This window comes from Salvelinus namaycush, chromosome 13 (genome assembly GCF_016432855.1).
Source record: "Salvelinus namaycush isolate Seneca chromosome 13, SaNama_1.0, whole genome shotgun sequence".
Classification (NCBI taxonomy): Eukaryota; Metazoa; Chordata; class Actinopteri; order Salmoniformes; family Salmonidae; genus Salvelinus; species Salvelinus namaycush.
The window spans coordinates 13,121,239-13,140,615 of record NC_052319.1 but is presented as its reverse complement, the minus strand read 5'-3'; the positions used below and the strand labels follow the sequence as shown (position 1 = coordinate 13,140,615).

The 19,377-nt window shown below is 38.4% G+C and overlaps 2 protein-coding genes across 3 annotated transcripts; one reads left to right on the top strand and one right to left on the bottom strand.

Moving 5' to 3' along the window:
- The first annotated feature begins 673 nt into the window (after nucleotides 1–673).
- Nucleotides 674–1,852, top strand: dlx2a (distal-less homeobox 2a). The gene is made up of 3 exons (XM_039006340.1): nucleotides 674–989; nucleotides 1,101–1,285; nucleotides 1,526–1,852. Exons 1-3 carry the CDS (start codon nucleotides 674–676, stop codon nucleotides 1,850–1,852), a joined length of 828 nt encoding a protein of 275 aa, XP_038862268.1.
- Nucleotides 1,853–8,985: 7,133 nt separating this feature from the next.
- Nucleotides 8,986–10,406, bottom strand: LOC120057868 (homeobox protein Dlx1a-like). 2 transcript variants are annotated; one of them, XM_039006338.1, is made up of 3 exons: nucleotides 10,094–10,406; nucleotides 9,612–9,811; nucleotides 8,986–9,240 (listed from the first exon to the last, which is right to left on the bottom strand). In XM_039006338.1, exons 1-3 carry the CDS (start codon nucleotides 10,404–10,406, stop codon nucleotides 8,986–8,988), a joined length of 768 nt encoding a protein of 255 aa, XP_038862266.1. The 2 variants fall into 2 exon arrangements, with proteins under 2 accessions (XP_038862266.1, XP_038862267.1); XM_039006339.1 differs by lacking the exon at nucleotides 9,612–9,811 and having other exon boundaries at nucleotides 9,218–9,240.
- Between the last annotated feature and the right edge of the window lie 8,971 nt (nucleotides 10,407–19,377).

Genomic DNA, 19,377 nt, shown 5'->3' with positions numbered 1-19,377 from the left:
AAGTAAAACTATAGTTGTCTTTGACATCTCTTAAAACAAATACAATCTTGATCCATATAAATAAAAATTGAATTCACTTAGGGTCGAATTCTAACGTAGATGCGCGCATAAAGTCATGTTAGTGGAACATTTGTGCAAAAGTTACATTTACGCACGGGTATCTGAAGTTCGGAATTGATTTTAGAGGAAGGAGGCAGAACGCTTTTCAGACAGCACATTTCTCTCTAACAGATACATAAAAGCTCAATATTATATTTTTGGAATATTTTATATAACCCTGCCTTTTAATAGCCTAGGCTTTACAAGTGTATTGTTAAATAATTTTTTACTTTTCAATCGGTGCAAGGCAATCAAGCGGGATAAGTCAATAGTGGACTCTGAAAATCTGTGGAGTTGTCAGACATGCATCCTGTACTCATTGGCTGCCTCAAATATACCAGCTCTGCCTCCCACGTGATACTGGATAAATGCCCGCCCGCTAGCATCCTAGGTAACAGACAATCACAGACCACTGTGATAGGGACACACCTTCGTCGTTTTTTGGTAAAGTTCATGGGGATGCCATTTTAAACTCAAAACGAATTTAATCCACGAGATATAAGCATTCGTTGCAAATTGACTTTTTCAATTGCATTGCTTCAAGCACATTTAGTTGTGCAACTTTACCTACAAGATGACTGGAGTTTTTGACAGTCTCAGTACAGATATGCATTCGAACCAGATTACCTCGAACAGTTACCACAGCTTGCATAAATCGCAGGAGTCCCCAACTCTACCAGTATCGACTGCAACGGACAGCAGCTTTTACAATAGCCAACAGCCTGGATACTGCGCAGGGTCTCCATATGGCCAACTCGGAACTTACCAGTACCACAACAGTGGTATGAGCAGCGTTCAATACAATACTAAATCATACGACCTTGGTTTCAACTCTTATGGCACCTACGGCTCCTATGGTTCGAGTTCTTCACCGACTCCAACGGATGCAGGTAAATAACATATCAATGCTTTCCTATTCACATTCGTATTCTATTATATGTAAGTTATATTAAGACCAGCCGTGGTGTGTTTTAGTTATTGTTCTTACATGTATTTATCAGAGAAAGAAGAAAGTGAACCTGAAATCCGAATGGTTAACGGGAAACCAAAGAAGGTCAGGAAACCTCGAACTATTTATTCAAGTTTCCAACTGGCCGCCCTTCAACGGAGATTCCAAAAGACACAGTACTTGGCTTTACCGGAGCGAGCCGAGCTGGCAGCCTCAATGGGCCTTACACAAACCCAGGTTAGTGCAACTCTTAATGCGTCCCGTAGCTGTCAAATCCCGCATCACTCTGTGAATAATATAATCAGGCTCAGGTTGGCTACTTATTTTATATAGGCTTGACATTTCGCTTTAGACTGCTATTTATTAACTTGATCCAGCATTTGTTGTGTATATATAGTTAGTCTCTCACTATTAATCTGCGTTAGGATACATTTTAAATAAACTTCAGAGCAATAGTAACAATGTGTTCCTTTTCAGGTGAAAATTTGGTTCCAGAACCGTCGCTCCAAGTTCAAGAAGTTGTGGAAAAATGGAGAAATCCCCCCTGAGCAACATGTGACCTCCAGCGAGTCTCCCCCCTGTAACTCTCCACCCGCCACTGCCTGGGACTTTCCACAGAATCAAAGAATGAACATTGTAAACTCCAGTTTATCTCAGAGCAGTAGCCCTCCAAATACGACTGCGCCTTCTTTCTTGGCAAACTATTCTTGGTACTCATCAACGAACTCTGCAACGCATCTTCAGGCTGGCCCGCTTGTCCAGCACCACCACAACTCCGCCTTGAGCGCTGGGACAATATTTTAATACAACTGACTCTTACTCGGAGAATACTGGTGAAACAGACAAAATGTCATTATACATTTTTACAGACCTCACCAAGCGAACTTTACGCGCAACTTTGGCCAACTTCATTAAGCCTATAGCTGCTAGGGTAATTCAGAATGACACCGTGCTCGCACCGGCAAAATGGCAGACTACATATTTTTACAGTTATTTTTGTATTTATTTATTGTGTTTATTTTAATGGATGAGATTTATGAACCACTAATAGCCAAAACAACCACGTAGTAAGATGCTTTTACGAACGTGTGTTACTTTTGAATCAGCGCGAGACCAAAGTTGATTGCAGGACGTGAACAACTGACACATATGTAGCACAATTTTCGACTGCGTCGTGCATTTTGAAAATTACCTAATTTTGTTGTACGAGATCCATGTATTAGCCTACATGTACACAGATTTCTATATGGCCTATTCTTTACGGTTGGTTTCCTTTTGTAGGTCAGAATTTGGCTTTGTGCATATTTCACAACATTATTTTGATATGCCACCCTGGCATCATTTTTTTTTGTTGATATTGGGGACCAATACTGTACCTATTCTTTACGGTTGTTTTATCCTTCATAAGCTACTGATTGTCCCCTATTCTACTTAACTTGTATAACATTTCTATGGTGTATTGTCTTTAATTTATTGTATGGTTAGCAGTGTTTTCTTTATATGATCAGACGTTATTTAAATAAAATTATGTTTTCTGTTCACAATGGGTTTTTCTCCATTTTAAGAACTTTAAGAAATTGGCATACTGAGTAAGAAGTGGATTTAGTTTTTGATTAACGCTTAGCCCGATTCTTTATGGCCTGTCAATAAACTATATTGCGCGTTCTTATTTAGCCTATAGAGAGAAGAAACCTATACTCCACTTCCATTCAGTACTACGGCGCCAGAAGAGTTCTGGGTCCATCAAAAGACATGTTTCTAACCCTTGTAAATCTTTCAACGTAGCTCACAAAATTTGATTAACGCCACAGGTAGGCTATGGGCTCGACAAGCTTTTGGAAGATGCACATTAAAATACCATTATTTGGGAATGCATTTGTATTCATTATTGGTTGCAAATTGTTTCCTCTTCTTAACTCATGTTTTATAGACACGTTAAATCTAGCTGGGTATATGGTTCGGGGAACCTGATACAGACAAGATGATTAACAGAGCCGAGACATAGTGCCCAGGGCGCCGAGAGCGCTGGAGTATTCGAAGGCACGCAACACGCCTTGGCATGCGAAAGGGAAGATGAGGGCGTATGACTGAGCTCAACCCCTCAGACTCTTTGGAGTCAGAGTGCCGCTCTCCAGACATTTTATGAACTCAGCCCAACCAAAAAACTAGACCCAAGACCGCCTGAAGCTGAGCAACATGGAAACATTTCTCACATCTTGTTCACTCACACAACACAAAGCCCTTCTCGTCGGTTCTCATGAGCGAATCGACCTACAGTCGATTTGTCCATCGTAGACAAGGCTACATTATGAATAGTCAACACCATTCTTAAAAATAAAAAAATATTAAAACATGAGCATATATTCGCCGTGTTCTCTTAAGTGATATACAAGACATAGCCTTGAAGGCCTATCTAGCCCAATAGACGAGCGTTTGCTAGGTTTGATAATCATGTCAACCCGTTGCTTTTTATGGTTGAGTGATCATAAGCCACATAAAGTGGAATCGTTTTGCATAATAAGGATGTACCTTGTCAGTGATTGTCACATTACAAGATGGAACATTCTCCCTGGGGCTGTCGTTGCTTTATCTTGATATGAGGAGTCCCTCGGGATAGCAGGCCTACCACATGTTGAGTGAGCCCGTGGAGCAAAAAAGCAATATAACACACATTTGGTTGTGGACTACGGTGAATATATGATTGCTTGGATATATATATATATATATATATATATATATGTTTAATAAGTGGTGCTTTACATTTAGTAAGATTCACACATTAGGCTTGCGATGAGCAAGTGCATGCGTAATATGCGTAAAAGTACTCATTCGCTTTGACGCTTTTCCCATGGAGACATTTTGATGGAACAAGAATTTCCTCAAAGAAACATGCACTAATTCACCTGCTTCGGATAGGTCTTGTGTCCATATGCCCTCAGCTGAATTGCAGCACTTCGAGTCTTTCCTGTGTCTACACAACAATAATAACGTTAATTTATGGAAACATATTTGTAGCCATTACGCACGGGATCAAATAAATTAAATATGACTGATTTAATAACATTTTATCTTTGTTGAATATAGACCTAGTGTATGTCTGTCAAATGAAAAAGTATCGAACACACAGTGGTTAATGAAAATCACTACCACACTCTTAGGAATAAAGTTTCTGGATAGAACCAAAAAGGGTTATATTGCTTGCTTCATATATGGCACCCCTAAAGGTTCTATATATAACTAGTTTGTAGTGTTCTTTGATCGGAACCCCAAGGGTTCTTCTTCACTGAACCAACATTGTTTCCATATATACATGGAACCAATTTCGGTTCTATATAGAACATTAAGGCGTGCCATATATGAAGCAAGCGTAGAACCCTTTTTGGTTCTTTCCAGAACATTTTTTTCAAAGAGTGCATGATATGTCTTTCGCTCATTGGCCCTGCACCCATGTCTCTCTCATACGGATTAGCAATGCTGTGGCTTTATACTTCCGGAATCCTGTAGACAATTTGAAAATGACATATTCCTATCCTAGTTTATACCCTGATCTGTAATTTCTTCCACATTTGCTCTAGTTTGAGAATTCTTGGCTTTCCGATCTGAAAGCCTGCAATTAGTATTTAATCCTTCGCAATTTTAGATGTCCTAATACGGTCTGTAATTTTTGCGCAAGATCATTTCCAGCTATTTTAAGCATCAACATTGTCAAAGTTGTATGTAGAAAATAAATGAAAATATCAATGCATAGTTTCTAGCATACCATCTTGACTCGACGATAATTATATCTGTGTGGAGCATACGCAGATTAGCCTGAATTGCATGGTAACTGCTGCTTTAAATTTTAAAAAATTACTCATCATTTTCCCAAAGATTACCAAGATCTCGAGTGCACAATGTCATCAGCGTAATGAGGAGTAAACATTTATGCTAATAATCTACAATTTTTTCCATCCGCTATAAAAAGGGGAAATAAAGCAGAAATGTTCAGTCATTTTCCGTGCTGTTATAGCTGTGCTGTATAGCTGTTAGCACTTAACACTGCATGGTCAACAGTTTATGGGATTCAAGCGCTCAACCTTTGGCCATGCTTCAGGATGCTTCAGGATGCTAGTCTAATTTTTCTGCCTCTATCTAAATAAGGGAATCTTTGAATCCTGACAAAGAAAGAGTCCGCGTGGTTCCTTTTTAGAGATTTAGGTAAGTATGTATGGAGCGTTATTTCATTTTTATTTTTAAAATTGTAAAAGTTTTTGGGGGTCGACGGGCTATTTATTATGCACCAATATTTAATTAATTGATAGTTTAATAAAGATATCACAATTTTTAGGCTATAACAATCAAACGGATATACCGGTAGTAGGTTAGTTAATGAATTATGCCTATTCATTAAAATATTACAAATCTATTTTCAATTTAATTGGACAGCATATTTCTCATGCATTTCATTTCTGGAAATGCCAAAATTATGCACGCATCTCAAACTGTAATTTGTTACAAGTAGCCTATTCTAGGCAACTGGAAAACATAGAAATTTGAGTAATTTTAAACAAGGTAATTATGTGGCCATAATGTAACACGTTTTGTCATAAACGTCTCAAGCCTGTAGTGGGGTTTCTGATTATTACAAATGTGTTGAAAAACCAAGGATTCTCGATGATTATTCCAGAGACAAGACAACACTTACCATGTTATGTTACGACTGATTCTACATCAGGAAATAGGTGCTCAATAGCCTATGGATTGGAAATGAATAGAATAGGCTAAGCCTCCTCTCGTTCTGTAATTTACCCGCAGCCTTCATTACTCTTACATTGTGCTTTGCTAATTTTGAACCTTCTTCGCATAGACAATCCCGCACTATACACCTGCAAGCAATTTACCAGCCATACATGTCAGGGAACAGCAGCGAGATGACAGCTCACCTATTTAACTTTTTTCATTGCGCAGCAAATTTCTTTCAGTGCACTCTTTTGTTAACGCTGAAAGATTCCCTATGCGAAAAAATTGCTCATAATTACCCCAGAGATGGGAAACTGCATTAGAATAAATAACGGCGAAATTACTGTAATTATGTTGGGTTTGATGGGCTCGGCTCGTAATCAAGAGGAGAATACAGTGAAATAGCACTGACCCTCTTGGATGTGCAGCTGCGCCTAGTCTTTTGGAGGGAGAGGAAGAGTAGATAAGTGCAGACACCTTACACTTCTTAAGGTTTATTATTTCACGGCTATATAGCTACTCCTCATGAAAAGTAGGCCGACTAATACCAGGTGAATGGAAAACGCAACGATACATATAATATAATATTGTTGATTGACAAAAAATAAAATGATTTGTTATGCGTATTAGGCCCAATAGTTGATTTAACTGTTGACAAATGAAACAAAGACACACTTATTTCTGCTCCCTTTCCTGAACAATAATAATAAAATCATACAGTAAATGGCAACGTTACAATAACAGCAATGTGATCAGGTTGTTACACTAAATCAAACAATAAATAAAGGCATGCACATGGACGATCTGTGCATGTGTGAACTGGAAGGGCAAGTTGTGGCGGTGAGTTTGCGTCATGATTGCTGTGGTTTTCTCAAGGGATGGCTGGAGCCTTTTCTGCGCAGGAGAACATCCCTGCAGGTCACACAAATTGTGTCAAATTTATTAGCTTAATTACTAAACACTAACATTTTAATATTCATGGGAAACTACACACGCACTTTTGTGCATACACACATAGTCTAGCACAGAAATCTATTGGATTTTTGTATTATGGTAAATAAGCAGAAACGTTTTGCTGCAGTATATTTTTCCCAGGCACCACATATAGGCCACATTTATATTTCTAAATGTTTGAACTGGACGTGTAGGCCTAACGTTTATGAAATGGACAACTGGGTGTAAACTGCATGGTGCATGCACGGGGTGATATTTGCAGTCTATTGTCTACCTTAGAACTGTAGCGTTTTCACTCAATTGGTCCTTTCCTCAGCTCATCGGGTGCTTCAGAATTTTCTGTAAAAGCGCAGTTAAACCATCAACCCCAAACAAGAGGCCCTTTGAACTTTTCACTTTTACTTATCTACATTTAAACCCCACCCCCACCTCCTCGACCAACCAGTCTGTTTGCAGCACCTGCCTCTCGCCCAATTATTCACTTAACACACACCATTGCTCTCTCCTCTATTCATCGATGAAAACGGGGTTTGTTGGAACCACAGAAGCGAGAAAGGAGCTTATAGCGGCTAAATGAAACTGAAAAGAAACAAGCACTATATTGTTGAAGGAATTACAATGTTATAGAAACCGACACATGATTAATCGTGTCCAGTCTGAATTGACATGTCTCCGGCATGGCGATATCCAGCACACAGTAAGAGATTATGAAAAACGGATAGGCCTATATATATCCAATAGGCCCCTTGGGCATCGGCTATGAACAATATTCCTGGCTAAAAGCCTATTCCTAATCACATGTAGGCTATACGGCCAATGCTGCACATTGTAGACTAATGAAAATGAAATGAGTAACCATAGAGGCTTTATTTTATTACATTGTATCTTACCACCGATTTCGTTTTAAATATAACGTCCTGAAGAAATAGCTGTCACATCGCAAGCCTACACGGACTTGTTTTAGGGTTTCACTTTACTTTCTAATCGTTACCACCACCCCACTGGCTAGGCCAGCACCATGCCTATAAACACAATATTACTGACACCGTTATACTGTCCTTTTAAATCATAATTTTACTGTTTTCAACAATATGTACATAACTTCAATAAAACAAAGCAATAAATTAAAGTGATCAATACAAAACTAAATATTTCTATAGACTGCTTAACACATTCATCTTAATGAACACACAAAAACCCTATTTCACAATGTATCATTAGGCTACAGCACAAACCAAAGCTGAAAAAATCCTATTATATCTTGTCCTTATGTACATCCACCCGCGCAACACATAACAAACAATGACAAACCATATTTTCATCTTCGGGATCAACTTAGTGCTCTTCACAAGCAGCCACTCGCCATTTAAACTTTTTCACATAATGTTTGGGGCTCCGTCGAAGAAGAGGAGTTTTGCTTGCATTAGAGCAGCATTTACAACACTTTGTTGTCGTTTCATAAGTCAAACACACCTGCATATTAAATAAACACACAGACTTTGAAAAAACTAAATAATTTAACTTAAATTAACACACAAAACAGCATGGTAGCAACATGTGGCTAGCGCAATGGCGCAGGAACGAACTAAGGGACGGACTCGATATTCGATTCCATGCCCATCAAAATGATAAGACTATTAATTGGATTGGCCTACATTCGTTGGTCAAAGTTACATTATAAACCAATGGTAGTTTTGTCTGTTTGAAAGCTAGGTTTTAAGGTCATGGTCAAATCACTATGTTGACCTTCGTTGGAGATGCATGACCTACTTCTGATACTTGGAAACGTGCGGCTTCATACGCCATTTTTTAAATCATACTTGGGATAAGAAATTAAGCCAATCTTAAAATCAGACATAGGATACATAAATATAGCCTACTCTCACTGACTTGTTACAGCTCAATATATTTACTTTAACACATAGCCTATTAAAATGTCACAAAAGATAATAAGAGCAGCTTGAGGACCCATTTTTCATAACAATTTCCGGTGTCTGTCGGTGACATGAAAGGACTTGTTGCCCTTGGGCGCGAACGGTGCCTTTTCAGTCTCTCGGCTCACAGGGCTCTTGTTCTCTGTCCCGTCGGTCGGTATGAGGAGGCCGACATGTCAGCTGGCAACTTAGGGAGCAAACTCCGGATTACATCTGTGCATGGCTGCAGCGGGCCAGTGCAAGGCCACGCTGGGTGGTTGACCCAACATCTCCTGATATGGGCCATGGTGGTATAGAGGGTGGGGCACGTCTTTTAGCTCACTGTTATGTTCACATGAGTTGCGGTTGCTGCATAGACTCTTGGTGTGCAGTTGGATACCATGAGGTGTAACTTGGAATGTAAGACCCTGGTGTACCCACGGATGTTTTCACCGTGGTCGGTGAGCTCCAAACCGGTGCTACCGGAGAGCCAGTCGAAGATATGCGACCATTAAACTGGGCTAAAGTGTTGTTGTCAATTGTTCCACCACCTTGCTTCATCAGTTTCTTGAACTTCGATCGCTTATTTTGAAACCAAATCTTTACCTGAGAAGAGAGAGACAATGAAGGTCATTAAGATTGTCTAGTTGGGCAATTTCAAGAAACTCTATACCAGGGGATAGTAAGGCACCATTTTGATTTGGAATGTCGAAATAATGTTTTGGTAAAAGCCTCGATTTCTTCCCAGCCTCGAAATATTTGTACACTTTTCATAGAACATCAGCATGATGATAATCAATATGAAACATTTGATAAAACCCAACTTTATTCAAAACACGAAGACAGCGGTCTATAACACAACCAAAAAGAGAATAAATAGCCAATGTAACCAATTGGCCTACAATTGTTTAACGTGTTCAAAAGTACATTAAAATGCAAGCGTTAAATAAAAGTAAAGGTAGCAAACGTTGACTTGCCTGTGTTTGCGTGAGTCCCATTGAAGCTGCCAGCTCGGCTCTCTCTGGCAGTGCCAAATATTGAGTTTGTTGAAATCTTCTGTTTAGAGTCTGTAGCTGCAAACTGGAATAGATAGTCCTTGGTTTGCGAATCTTTTTCCCTTTCCCATTGAACCGCACCTCTCCGCCTTCTACAACTGTGTTCTTCTCTGTCTCTGGTGCTGAGAAGGGGAGAAAATAGCAAAATTACTCAGGAGACAGCTCGCCAAAGTCGCTGTACAGCAATGCGCATCACAGTGCAAGTTTTACAGGCTGTAGTTTAGGTATAATTACCCTTAATTGCGTACATTGTTTATAGCATTACGCAATAAATAATTACCGCGCTTAATACCCCAACATCTGGGTTGCTTTACCAATCCAACGTTTGCTTGCTGGACCGAAAACAGAAACCAAATGGTTCCAAGAACTTGATAGAGACAAAAAGGATGAAGTTGAAAGCTTACCTGTATCTTCTAACTGTGTCTGTGTTAGTGCCGAGCTGTTTTGGTACGACTGCACTGTACTGAGATATGGACTTGAGGAATGGCTGCCGACGGAGTTAACGTATGGATAACCTAAAGATCTAGGAAAAGATGAGGCTGGACTGTACGAGCTCTCGTGTTGAGTATGACCAGCAGAATGTAAACAGTGCATGGAATAGTGTCCGTGAGACATTGAGGAAGGCGACATTTGTTGACTCGGTGGCCCAAATTCCATGAAAACGGGTTTTCCTGTGACAGGGCTATTAAGACTTTCTGGTATTGTAGTCATTGTCATCTCTTCTGGCGGATCTCTCCTCTTCCTTTTTTGTTTTCTTCTATGATCTCAGTGAAGGATGGATCCCAATTTAAGCTGTACTGATTTTTTCTCTTTCTATTCATAAGAAAATGTAGTTTGTCTCTGTGAAAAGTCTAGGTATGATGCACTGGGTCTAGACAAACTCGCTCAAAGGTTTGAATCAGGGATCATGAATATTCATCAAAGACGGTCGCTGATTGGTCCACTCTATCCAAGAATGATGCCGATTGGCGATCCTGAGGTTGGGTCCTTTGGACCTGATAAACTCAAGAAAAACAACAAAACCTGAGACTCAGCCCTGAGATGTCAATAAAAAAAATATTGCTTAGGTAGCAGAGAAAGGTATTAGCAAAATAGACACTGAAATCCTAAATATCTGCTTTAAAAGAAACAACACACAATTAAATCCAGCCTATTTTATAATAATAACAATAATAATAATAATTCAATTGTTTATTATAAAGAAATAACCTATTTTATTATCAATCACAAGTAGGCTATGGTTAGATCCTGTTGTATCGATAGGCCTGTTGTTCATTTAAACATTAAGAAACAGCCTGTATTATTATTATTCATTTAAGAACTGTTTCATACAAATTAATCACACTACAACAAAACATTATAATGTTCAGAGATAGCCGTATGAATACATTGAAGTGTAGCTTTGAGGCGTTATAGGCCTATTTAACAGAAAAGTTATGTTTTATTTCTCATTAGATATTGTTTCGGTATCTCAAAACAAACTGTAATAGATTTACTAATTATTGACAGAGTCTGTTGGTGTTCACATGCACAGATATATTACTTACAGGTCTATTTGATCAAATGCCAGTCTCAAGTGCTCTGAGCCACAGCTGAAGCAAGATGAATTAGCATAACACTACTGTTTAATTTTCATACGCATAATTAGCCATATATTTAACACTCGCAATGGCTCATGGTCTCAAATATCTGAGTCCTGGTTGAATTGATAAATTCAAGCAATGACTAACCTATGTTTCATGCGTAAAATATTGTTGTGAAAAGAAACACTTTCTTAAACTTGATATTTGTAAAACCATTGGGCTGTTTCTCTGCAACATTTATCCATATAGGCTATAGCCAGCTAAGTAGAAAATACTTGAACGTATTACTTAAGTAGTTTTGAGGGGAATCTGTACTTTACTTTACTATTTATATGTTTGACTACTTTTACTTTAACTTCACTGCATTCCTAAAGAAAATAATGTACTTTTACTCCATACGTTTTTCCCTAACATGCAAAAGTACTCGTTACATTTTGAATGTTTAGCAGGACAGGAAAATGGTCCAATTCACATCCCTGGTCATCCCTACTGTCTCTGATCTGGCGGACTCACTAAACACATGATTCGTTTGTAAATGATGTGTGTTGGAGCGTACCCCTAGCTATTCCTAAATTTGAAAAAAACAAGAACATCGTTTTGCCTAATATAAGGAATTTGAAATGATGTATACTCTTACTTTTACTTTTGATACGTAAGTATATTTTAGTAATTACATTTACTTTTGATACTTAAGTATATTTAAAACCAAAGACTTTTATACTTTTACTCAAGTATTATTTTACTGGGTTACTTTCACTTTTACTTTATCATTTTCTATTAAGGTATCTTAACTTTTGCTAAAGTATGACAATTGGGTACTTTTTCCATCACTGGCTATAGCCTTTTATTGCTCTATTCTCCACATGTGCAATCATTTCATGACCAGAAACAAAATGCCTGTAGTAGCCTATATAACGTGCGTTATCAACCTACAAAACAATAATAGTATCTAGTAGGCGTAGATTGTCAACCAATGTAAAAAAATACACCCCTGGCAAATCTCCAAATGTTTCATTTGTGGGTTAAACATATAATTCATTTGAGGCTGCTATTGAAGCTTGGTAAAGCAATGTAAAAAAACAACAAAAAAACAACATTTGACCAGGTTGTGTTGAGAGTGGACAATGATGTGATTATATTTATTATTTATACCTTCATTTCAAATTAAATATCACCCATTTCCAAATTCTTGTCCAGTACATGTTAAATAGGAGTGCATTATGCTATAGCTTTGCTATAATACATATTGGGTGTCCTTTGGTTGCCATAAATGTATTGCCCAGCTCTCACAATATACTAAATGATGCACCATCGGTTGCCATTAATGGGAAGTAAATCGTTTTCTAATACCGTATTAAATATGGCGCGAGCATGCAGACCCATGCTGTTAGTCATGCAGCCCGCACCTCCTCTGTATCTATTAGTGCCTATTAATTGGCCCAGCAGTTGGTAAATCCAAATGGCCTGGAAGATCATGATTTTGTCATGAAATTCAAACAAATAATTTTACAATTAACATTTTCGATTTACTCTGTAACATAATAATATAGGCTAGTTTAATCGTAAAACAGCCGAATATTAAACATAGTCTCATTCAATTAACATAATTCCCAGCGAGGTTGGTGGGGGTGCGGCCAGTTTCCCATTACGACTGTAGCCTATGTAGACATGAACAATGCTTTTCAGAGGACGTTTGATTTACCCGAACTAACGACTGACTAAAGATTAGGCCGTTTCCCTTTGTTATTGGCTCAGTTTTCGAAGGACATTTTGTTCAAAAAACCACGCTGATCCTTAGGCTATAACAGGCACGTTGAACATGTATGGTTACAGTAAGAATACAGGAGATCCACATTTCATTCAGCATTGAGATGAAGTGTTAACGACGATTAGTCATCATTTTCACTTACTTAATATCGACAATCATGTGATGAAAAAGAAGAAAATACATCGCCAACATCGGAGATCAGAAATACTCCATTGCGCACCACTCACTGAGGGTGACGAAGAAGCAGCAACAATCCAGATCTTCATTTTATTTTTCAATGTGGCCTATGTTGAGTCCTTCTGCTGTGGATGAGCCGAAAGCAAAAACACCACTAGCCTGTTCCCCCGGCAGCTCAAACTCCTCACCTGAATAACACATTAAAGGCAGTTAAATTCCGTCACTGTGATTATCAACCTAATTACATAATTGAACTCAAAGCAGAACAAGCAACTTACGAATGTGTTTTGAAAATGCGAGCGCTGACATCATGGTGAGCAACGTCTAGTCTGCGATGTGCATCTAACAGTGGATCTCTGGATTTGAAGAATTCTATAAAATATTAACGCTTATAAGGATAACTGGGCTTCTCTCCTTTAAATTGCCCAATTTAAAGCAATTTATTTCTGGAATAACGTTCGAAAAATACTTAAAGGGTTCCTCTATCAACAGCGAAAATGATAATAGTAGTACAACCAATAATTATCATCTTCCAGAACAGAGGACAGATTTTTATGGGCACTTGGTGGGTGCGACTGATAACTGTCATTATTTCCCCCCGATTATAGTATCTGCAAACTGGAATTCTGAAGATGAACATGCGTGTTCTTAGCAATAGGCCTACATTTCAGACCATTAACAGATGGAACATAGATTTAATTCTAAGGAAAAATGCATGAAAAAGATAAATAATCACAAATGCATTTCACTGACGAAAATGCCAAGTAGGCCTAATCTAAAACATATTGATATTTACATATAATAACATGCATAATTCTTTACCATTAATATTGCCTCTCTCAAATGGCATTGTAATTCCCGTTGTTTACAATAATATTTCATTTGACAAAATCCACAATAGCCCACTCAAAAAGGGCAAATATTTATTTGCATTTCATGTGACTCTTTCATTATTTTCAACCTATATTTTGATTACGAATGACAAAGAACAATACAGGACATTTTTTTACTAAATACTATTGTAACAATCAAACTAACTGCAACTCCAAATTAAAATATGACAGCATTCAGGAACACTGCTGAGTTGGAGAAGCATTTAATGACATGCCTTTACATTCTTGGCTCCTGCAGATGGAAGTACCTTGTAATGGCCAGTCTTACGGGATTTCTTCATCTTCGGATGGAATCATGTCATTGCTCTAACTGGCCTACACTAAAAACCAAGCCCTATGTGCATGGAAGCATCAGTGAGAGAGAGAGTTTAAGGAGACAGGACTCATTAGCAGTGAGTAGCTCTATGGCAGAGTGTGTTTTAACACCTGCTGCACTCCACCTGAGGGTTAGCAGCCAGTGCTGAGGGTGAGGGGTGGAGGGAGCAGGGCCTGAAGTGTCCCCTACTTCATTTCAGCCCTCTGACGGAAAACCCTCTCTAACTACCCCTTCCAACCTACATTTGAACAGTTGCCAAATATGCATGTTGTGGCTCTGGAAGAAATTCGTTTTTCAAATGAATCTTCTCAGTACCTATGGAGCTTGCTAAACTAATTCACTTATTTTGCTTCAGACTTTACAAGGTCCAGGGTAAATGGGAGTAAATGTCAATGATTAATTACTGTTGTTGGTGGCACAGGATACTCCGTTTTATTTCATTTCCTCTGTTGAAGGGAGGGAGACACGCTATCCATGGCAAATCTGACCCATGATTTGAACAGCTGATATGCTGAATAACTTAACTCTCTAAGATAACTATCTATTGTAGATGCTAATGTTGTTTTCACGAGGTGACCGTTTATTATGAAGAATATCTGAACAATGTTGTCAAATGCAGACAATATAATGCTTACTTGTTTTGTTCAGTTTGAATAAATAATGTATTAGCAACATTGCCATATCATGCTGGACAGAGTGATACTTTATGGATATCTGCAGAATACTTACTTATGTTAAATAGGAAGAGGAGATAATTATGTCCCATTTCGAAACATTCACGAAATTGGTTCCATGTTTTCTTAAAGATTGCACGATCAATCTAACAGTAGTTGAGGGATCTTGATGTATATCCCTTCCAAGTTCATTCTTCTTCTTTCCTGTGTACTGAATTTCCTGCTTCTTGTTCCAATGCATGTGAGTCTCTTGATGTGTAGTACACAGTTCTCTGTGTTCTGGACATAATCTTTCCGTTTATATGAAGATGTAGTTTCTGCAAACATATCCACACTGTACATTTCTACCAAGCCAGGAGTACTAGAGACTGCTCTTAAAAACCACTTTGTTAATCAAATGTATTATGAGAAAATTGAAAATGTCATAATTTGTTGTGCATGTATTTGATATACTTTGTCATCAACGAATACTCTATTCATTATTTGTACTGATGCTGTCTTCATGCAGCATTTAAAAAAGATTAACTGAACAGTGACCTACATTTACTGAACATTACTGAACTGCAACATCATGATCCATTTGCCAATAATAGCAAGAAAAAATGACTGTATGTTTCTCTAAAATCTGCAATAACGCATTGCTTTATCAGAGTTCCAATACTATTGACCCGTGATTAATATCTGTCTGATGTCTAAAGCATGCTGCTGATAAAACAAAATGGTAACTTAACAAAATATGATCAATCCAATGTGAACAGATCCTCGGGATGGTATTTCCCCCAGCTCCTCTGCCCTTGGAGATCCCTGCCTTCTTGTAATTTGCTGCTTCGCTGGGCACCAACTAGACGAATTAAGCCAACTTTAGAGATGTATTTTCCTGTTCAATTTAGCATCAAAAAGTGAATTGCTTTGGATTTACTGAATGTTACGTTGTAAACAGATACTGAATTAGGATGTAAAGGACATTCAAATGCAATACAATTCAGAAAGTGCTTGAACTATTATGATGAGAAGTCATGATTTCTTTATTAAAAATGCTTATTTGTTATGAAATGGTATCATTTCTATAACAAGATATTCTGTGTTTGAAATATTTATTTATAATAAATTGAACAAATGTGCCAACTATCGATTGTCCTTTATTCCAGTAATTGCAAACAGAAGGCATGACACATTATTTACATTTTCTCAAGGATCAAACTGTACATATATGTATATCACAATTGTATTACAAAATAAAGAGTGAGGATTCAGAGCAGTGTACCTTCTCTGATCTGCAATGTCAGTGAGTCACACCTGAACTACAAAGCACATCCAGATAGTCTTGTAACCTTAACAATCGATTCTGGGGTTTTGATTCAGTCCAAGTGGTTAATGAAACTGTGTTAATGAATGATATTTATCATATTATGCATGTTTCCTTTATATTTCTTAGGCTGCGGTTAGACAGGCAGCCCAATTCTGATCATTTTTTCACTAAATGGTCTTTTGACCAATCAGATCAGCTCTGACAAATATCTGATGTGAAAAGATCTGATGTGATTGGTTCAAAAGACCAATTAGTGGGAAAAATATCTGAATTGGGCTGCCTGTCTAAACGCAGCTAAATAAACTCAAACTCCTACTCTTTGATAGCCATTTGTTGGACTGGATGAGTTGTTGGCTGTATTGAGCCAGTTCTCCAGAGGGACATAGAGACAAGATGGACTTGTTTCTCCTGGGTGAATCAAGAAAGACCTAGCAATCACGCTGTGGGTCAGTCTGTGTTTCTGCTCTTACATCTGTCTGAGACACTTCCTGATGTAGTTAGATAGACTCCAATCAAGAATAAATGTACACCAAACAAGCACTGCATGGCTCTTAAAATCTCAAAGCGGTAATACTGTCTCTATAAATCTGTATTTGAAATCGTCAGTATCTCAACATCTGATCAACTGCTGTTGGGTAATTTTTTTGTGTGCTTTTTTGGGGGGTGAAAATTATACACAAAATAGCATCTGTCAGAGGTTGAATAAATATGCAGGTTTTTCATCCAGGGTTTTCGAAGATTTGATTTGAAGCTTTCCCAAGCATATAATATGACGTTTAAACAATATTTTCATTGTTATGTCAAGGTTGAGTATTTGCCAGGCTTGGCTGGTGGAATTTTAGCAGAGTACCACATCAGTCTTGGAAGATCAGCCAGACATAATTGTCTCCAGACACTGCAAGTAACTGACACCTGCACACTGAGAAATATTACATAGACAGACTGACTTCCCATTTGCCGTCTTTTTCAAGGGGTTTTCTTAGAGAGAAGAAGAGAAGGCTCATTTAGGCATCATATTGGAGTTATCTGAAGCCCTATCCCACACTAAACCACTGAAGTCCTTGGACATATTATGTTGAAGTAAAATAAGTTCAATGAATACAGCTGGCTACATATTTTCTTAGAATATTATGATATTCTCTGACATGAAAAATTATAAATTGGAAGTCCCTCTGCCCCCTCGCCTCTGATGATCAGTCCAGCTCCCTCACCTGAGAATCTGAAAAGCCAAGGGTCACACTGTGGCAACCCACAATGGACTCTGGGTAAAACGCTGCTCCCCATTACTGCAGCAGCAGGGGTCAGTGGGTGTTGGCAAGCCTCCAACCCGCCTGAAATTGGCCACAAAATGACCAATTACCTAAAAGTATAGCTGAAAAAAAGTGGATTTCGAAAAATATGTCTGTTACTTAATTCAGTAAAAAAAAAGAAAAGAAACCAGTCTTGACACTTTTGATGTTTTACAGTTCTAGCTGTTGGCTTGAAGTTGAAAATAACTGGGAATCCTAATCCTTAGACTAATCAGAAACAGGGCTGTCACCAGGGTTTGAGTTTAAGTGAGGCCCTGCATTTCTATAGGTTTACAGTTAAAAACTTTAAAAACGCTATTTGGAGAACAGCAAAAACAAGCAAATATGACCCCAGCCATTATCACCTTGGTTGCGGCATCTCTAGTAGCCTACTTAAGCTGCCTCCGAGCTGGGGTAGTTTGTTTCATGTCTAAGGCCCTCGGCCTGTGCCGCGAGAGGGCGGAGCTATCCATTTGAGAGAGAGGTGAATGTGCTGCTAAAAAGGCAAATCCGGAGGACGCAGGCGAACATAACCAACAAACCGCTGTTCATGATTCCACTCGTTCGCAGAGGCAGGCCCGATTAGAACTCGATCAGATCAAGAATAGCCCAAGCGTTCTGAGCTTTGATCAACGTTGGGAGCAATATTTAGATGTTGACTCGTCATTTCATTTCTTTATGTACAACATATTTGTATTAGGCCTATTATATATATTTTTTTATTTATATATTTTTTTATTACAGAGGTCCGGACATCGATGTCCTCATATGTAGGAGGAAATACATCCATGAGTTAACAATAAAGAGAGCCATTGGGAGTGAAATGTGATTAACTGTGGGGTCTTCATGATCTTAATGTAATGAATGAAAGCAAAATATATTTTATTTTATGAGAGGGGCAAATCATACACAGGATAATGTGACAGGGTAAACTATCTGTTGAATTTTCTGTGACCCATGTGAAAACAATGCTTAATTATATGGATGCAAATGTATGTCTCATTGAATTTATTTCCTCACAAATGGGAATCATGCAAATGTCCTAATTAAGTCATTTGCCATGGAGGACTAGGCTGCTGCCTGGAGTTCAGCTGCCTCGGTGCCTTCATCTGGCACCTCTTTCTAGTTTTTGTTAAGAGTTAAGTCTCCAACAAAGACAGGAAGGAGGTCAGCACTCAGCCAACACCTGAACGTGCTCCCTTTTTTGTGTTCCCCTTAATCCCCACAGTCAGTGCCTGTCATTAGTCTTAATGATGGAAAATTGTCATGTTGATACAAGTCTCTTACTCTCCCTCTCTCTTCTTTGTATAAGTAGTAGGTGGAAGCTCTATTTGTTAGAAAGTTCTTTGTGACTAAAAGCAGTGGACAGTGCATTTGTGCTGGGGAAGAGAAAAGGCCCTAGATGCTCTTTCCATAGCTGGGATAATTATTCCTACTGTGACCTTAATGATTCGCACTGTTCCCCCTGCATTTCATCCACGTGCCAGGCCCTCAGTGGAGCCCGGAGTCAGGGAATATGAAAAACCCATATAATGAAACCATTTTGGCTGATGGAAAAAGGCTACTGAAGCTGCACTTGCTACAAAGACTGCTCAATTATATGAGTAATTGTGATAATTTCCCTTCCATTCATGGCTCTTTCTGAAAGGTAAAAAACAGACGCTGAAAGGGAAATTACT

What these genes read in the sequence shown, in the direction of transcription:
- dlx2a (XM_039006340.1), top strand. Translation starts at nt 674, where the DNA reads ATGACTGGAGTTTTTGACAGTCTCAGTACAGATATGCATTCGAACCAG. An exon ending in ACCGACTCCAACGGATGCAG is followed by an intron (nt 990 to 1,100) that starts GTAAATAACATA and finishes TGTATTTATCAG; the next exon opens with AGAAAGAAGAAAGTGAACCT. An exon ending in TGGGCCTTACACAAACCCAG is followed by an intron (nt 1,286 to 1,525) that starts GTTAGTGCAACT and finishes GTTCCTTTTCAG; the next exon opens with GTGAAAATTTGGTTCCAGAA.
- LOC120057868 (XM_039006338.1), bottom strand. Translation starts at nt 10,406, where the DNA reads ATGACAATGACTACAATACCAGAAAGTCTTAATAGCCCTGTCACAGGA. An exon ending in GACACAGTTAGAAGATACAG is followed by an intron (nt 9,812 to 10,093) that starts GTAAGCTTTCAA and finishes TCCCCTTCTCAG; the next exon opens with CACCAGAGACAGAGAAGAAC. An exon ending in TGGGACTCACGCAAACACAG is followed by an intron (nt 9,241 to 9,611) that starts GCAAGTCAACGT and finishes CTCTCTTCTCAG; the next exon opens with GTAAAGATTTGGTTTCAAAA.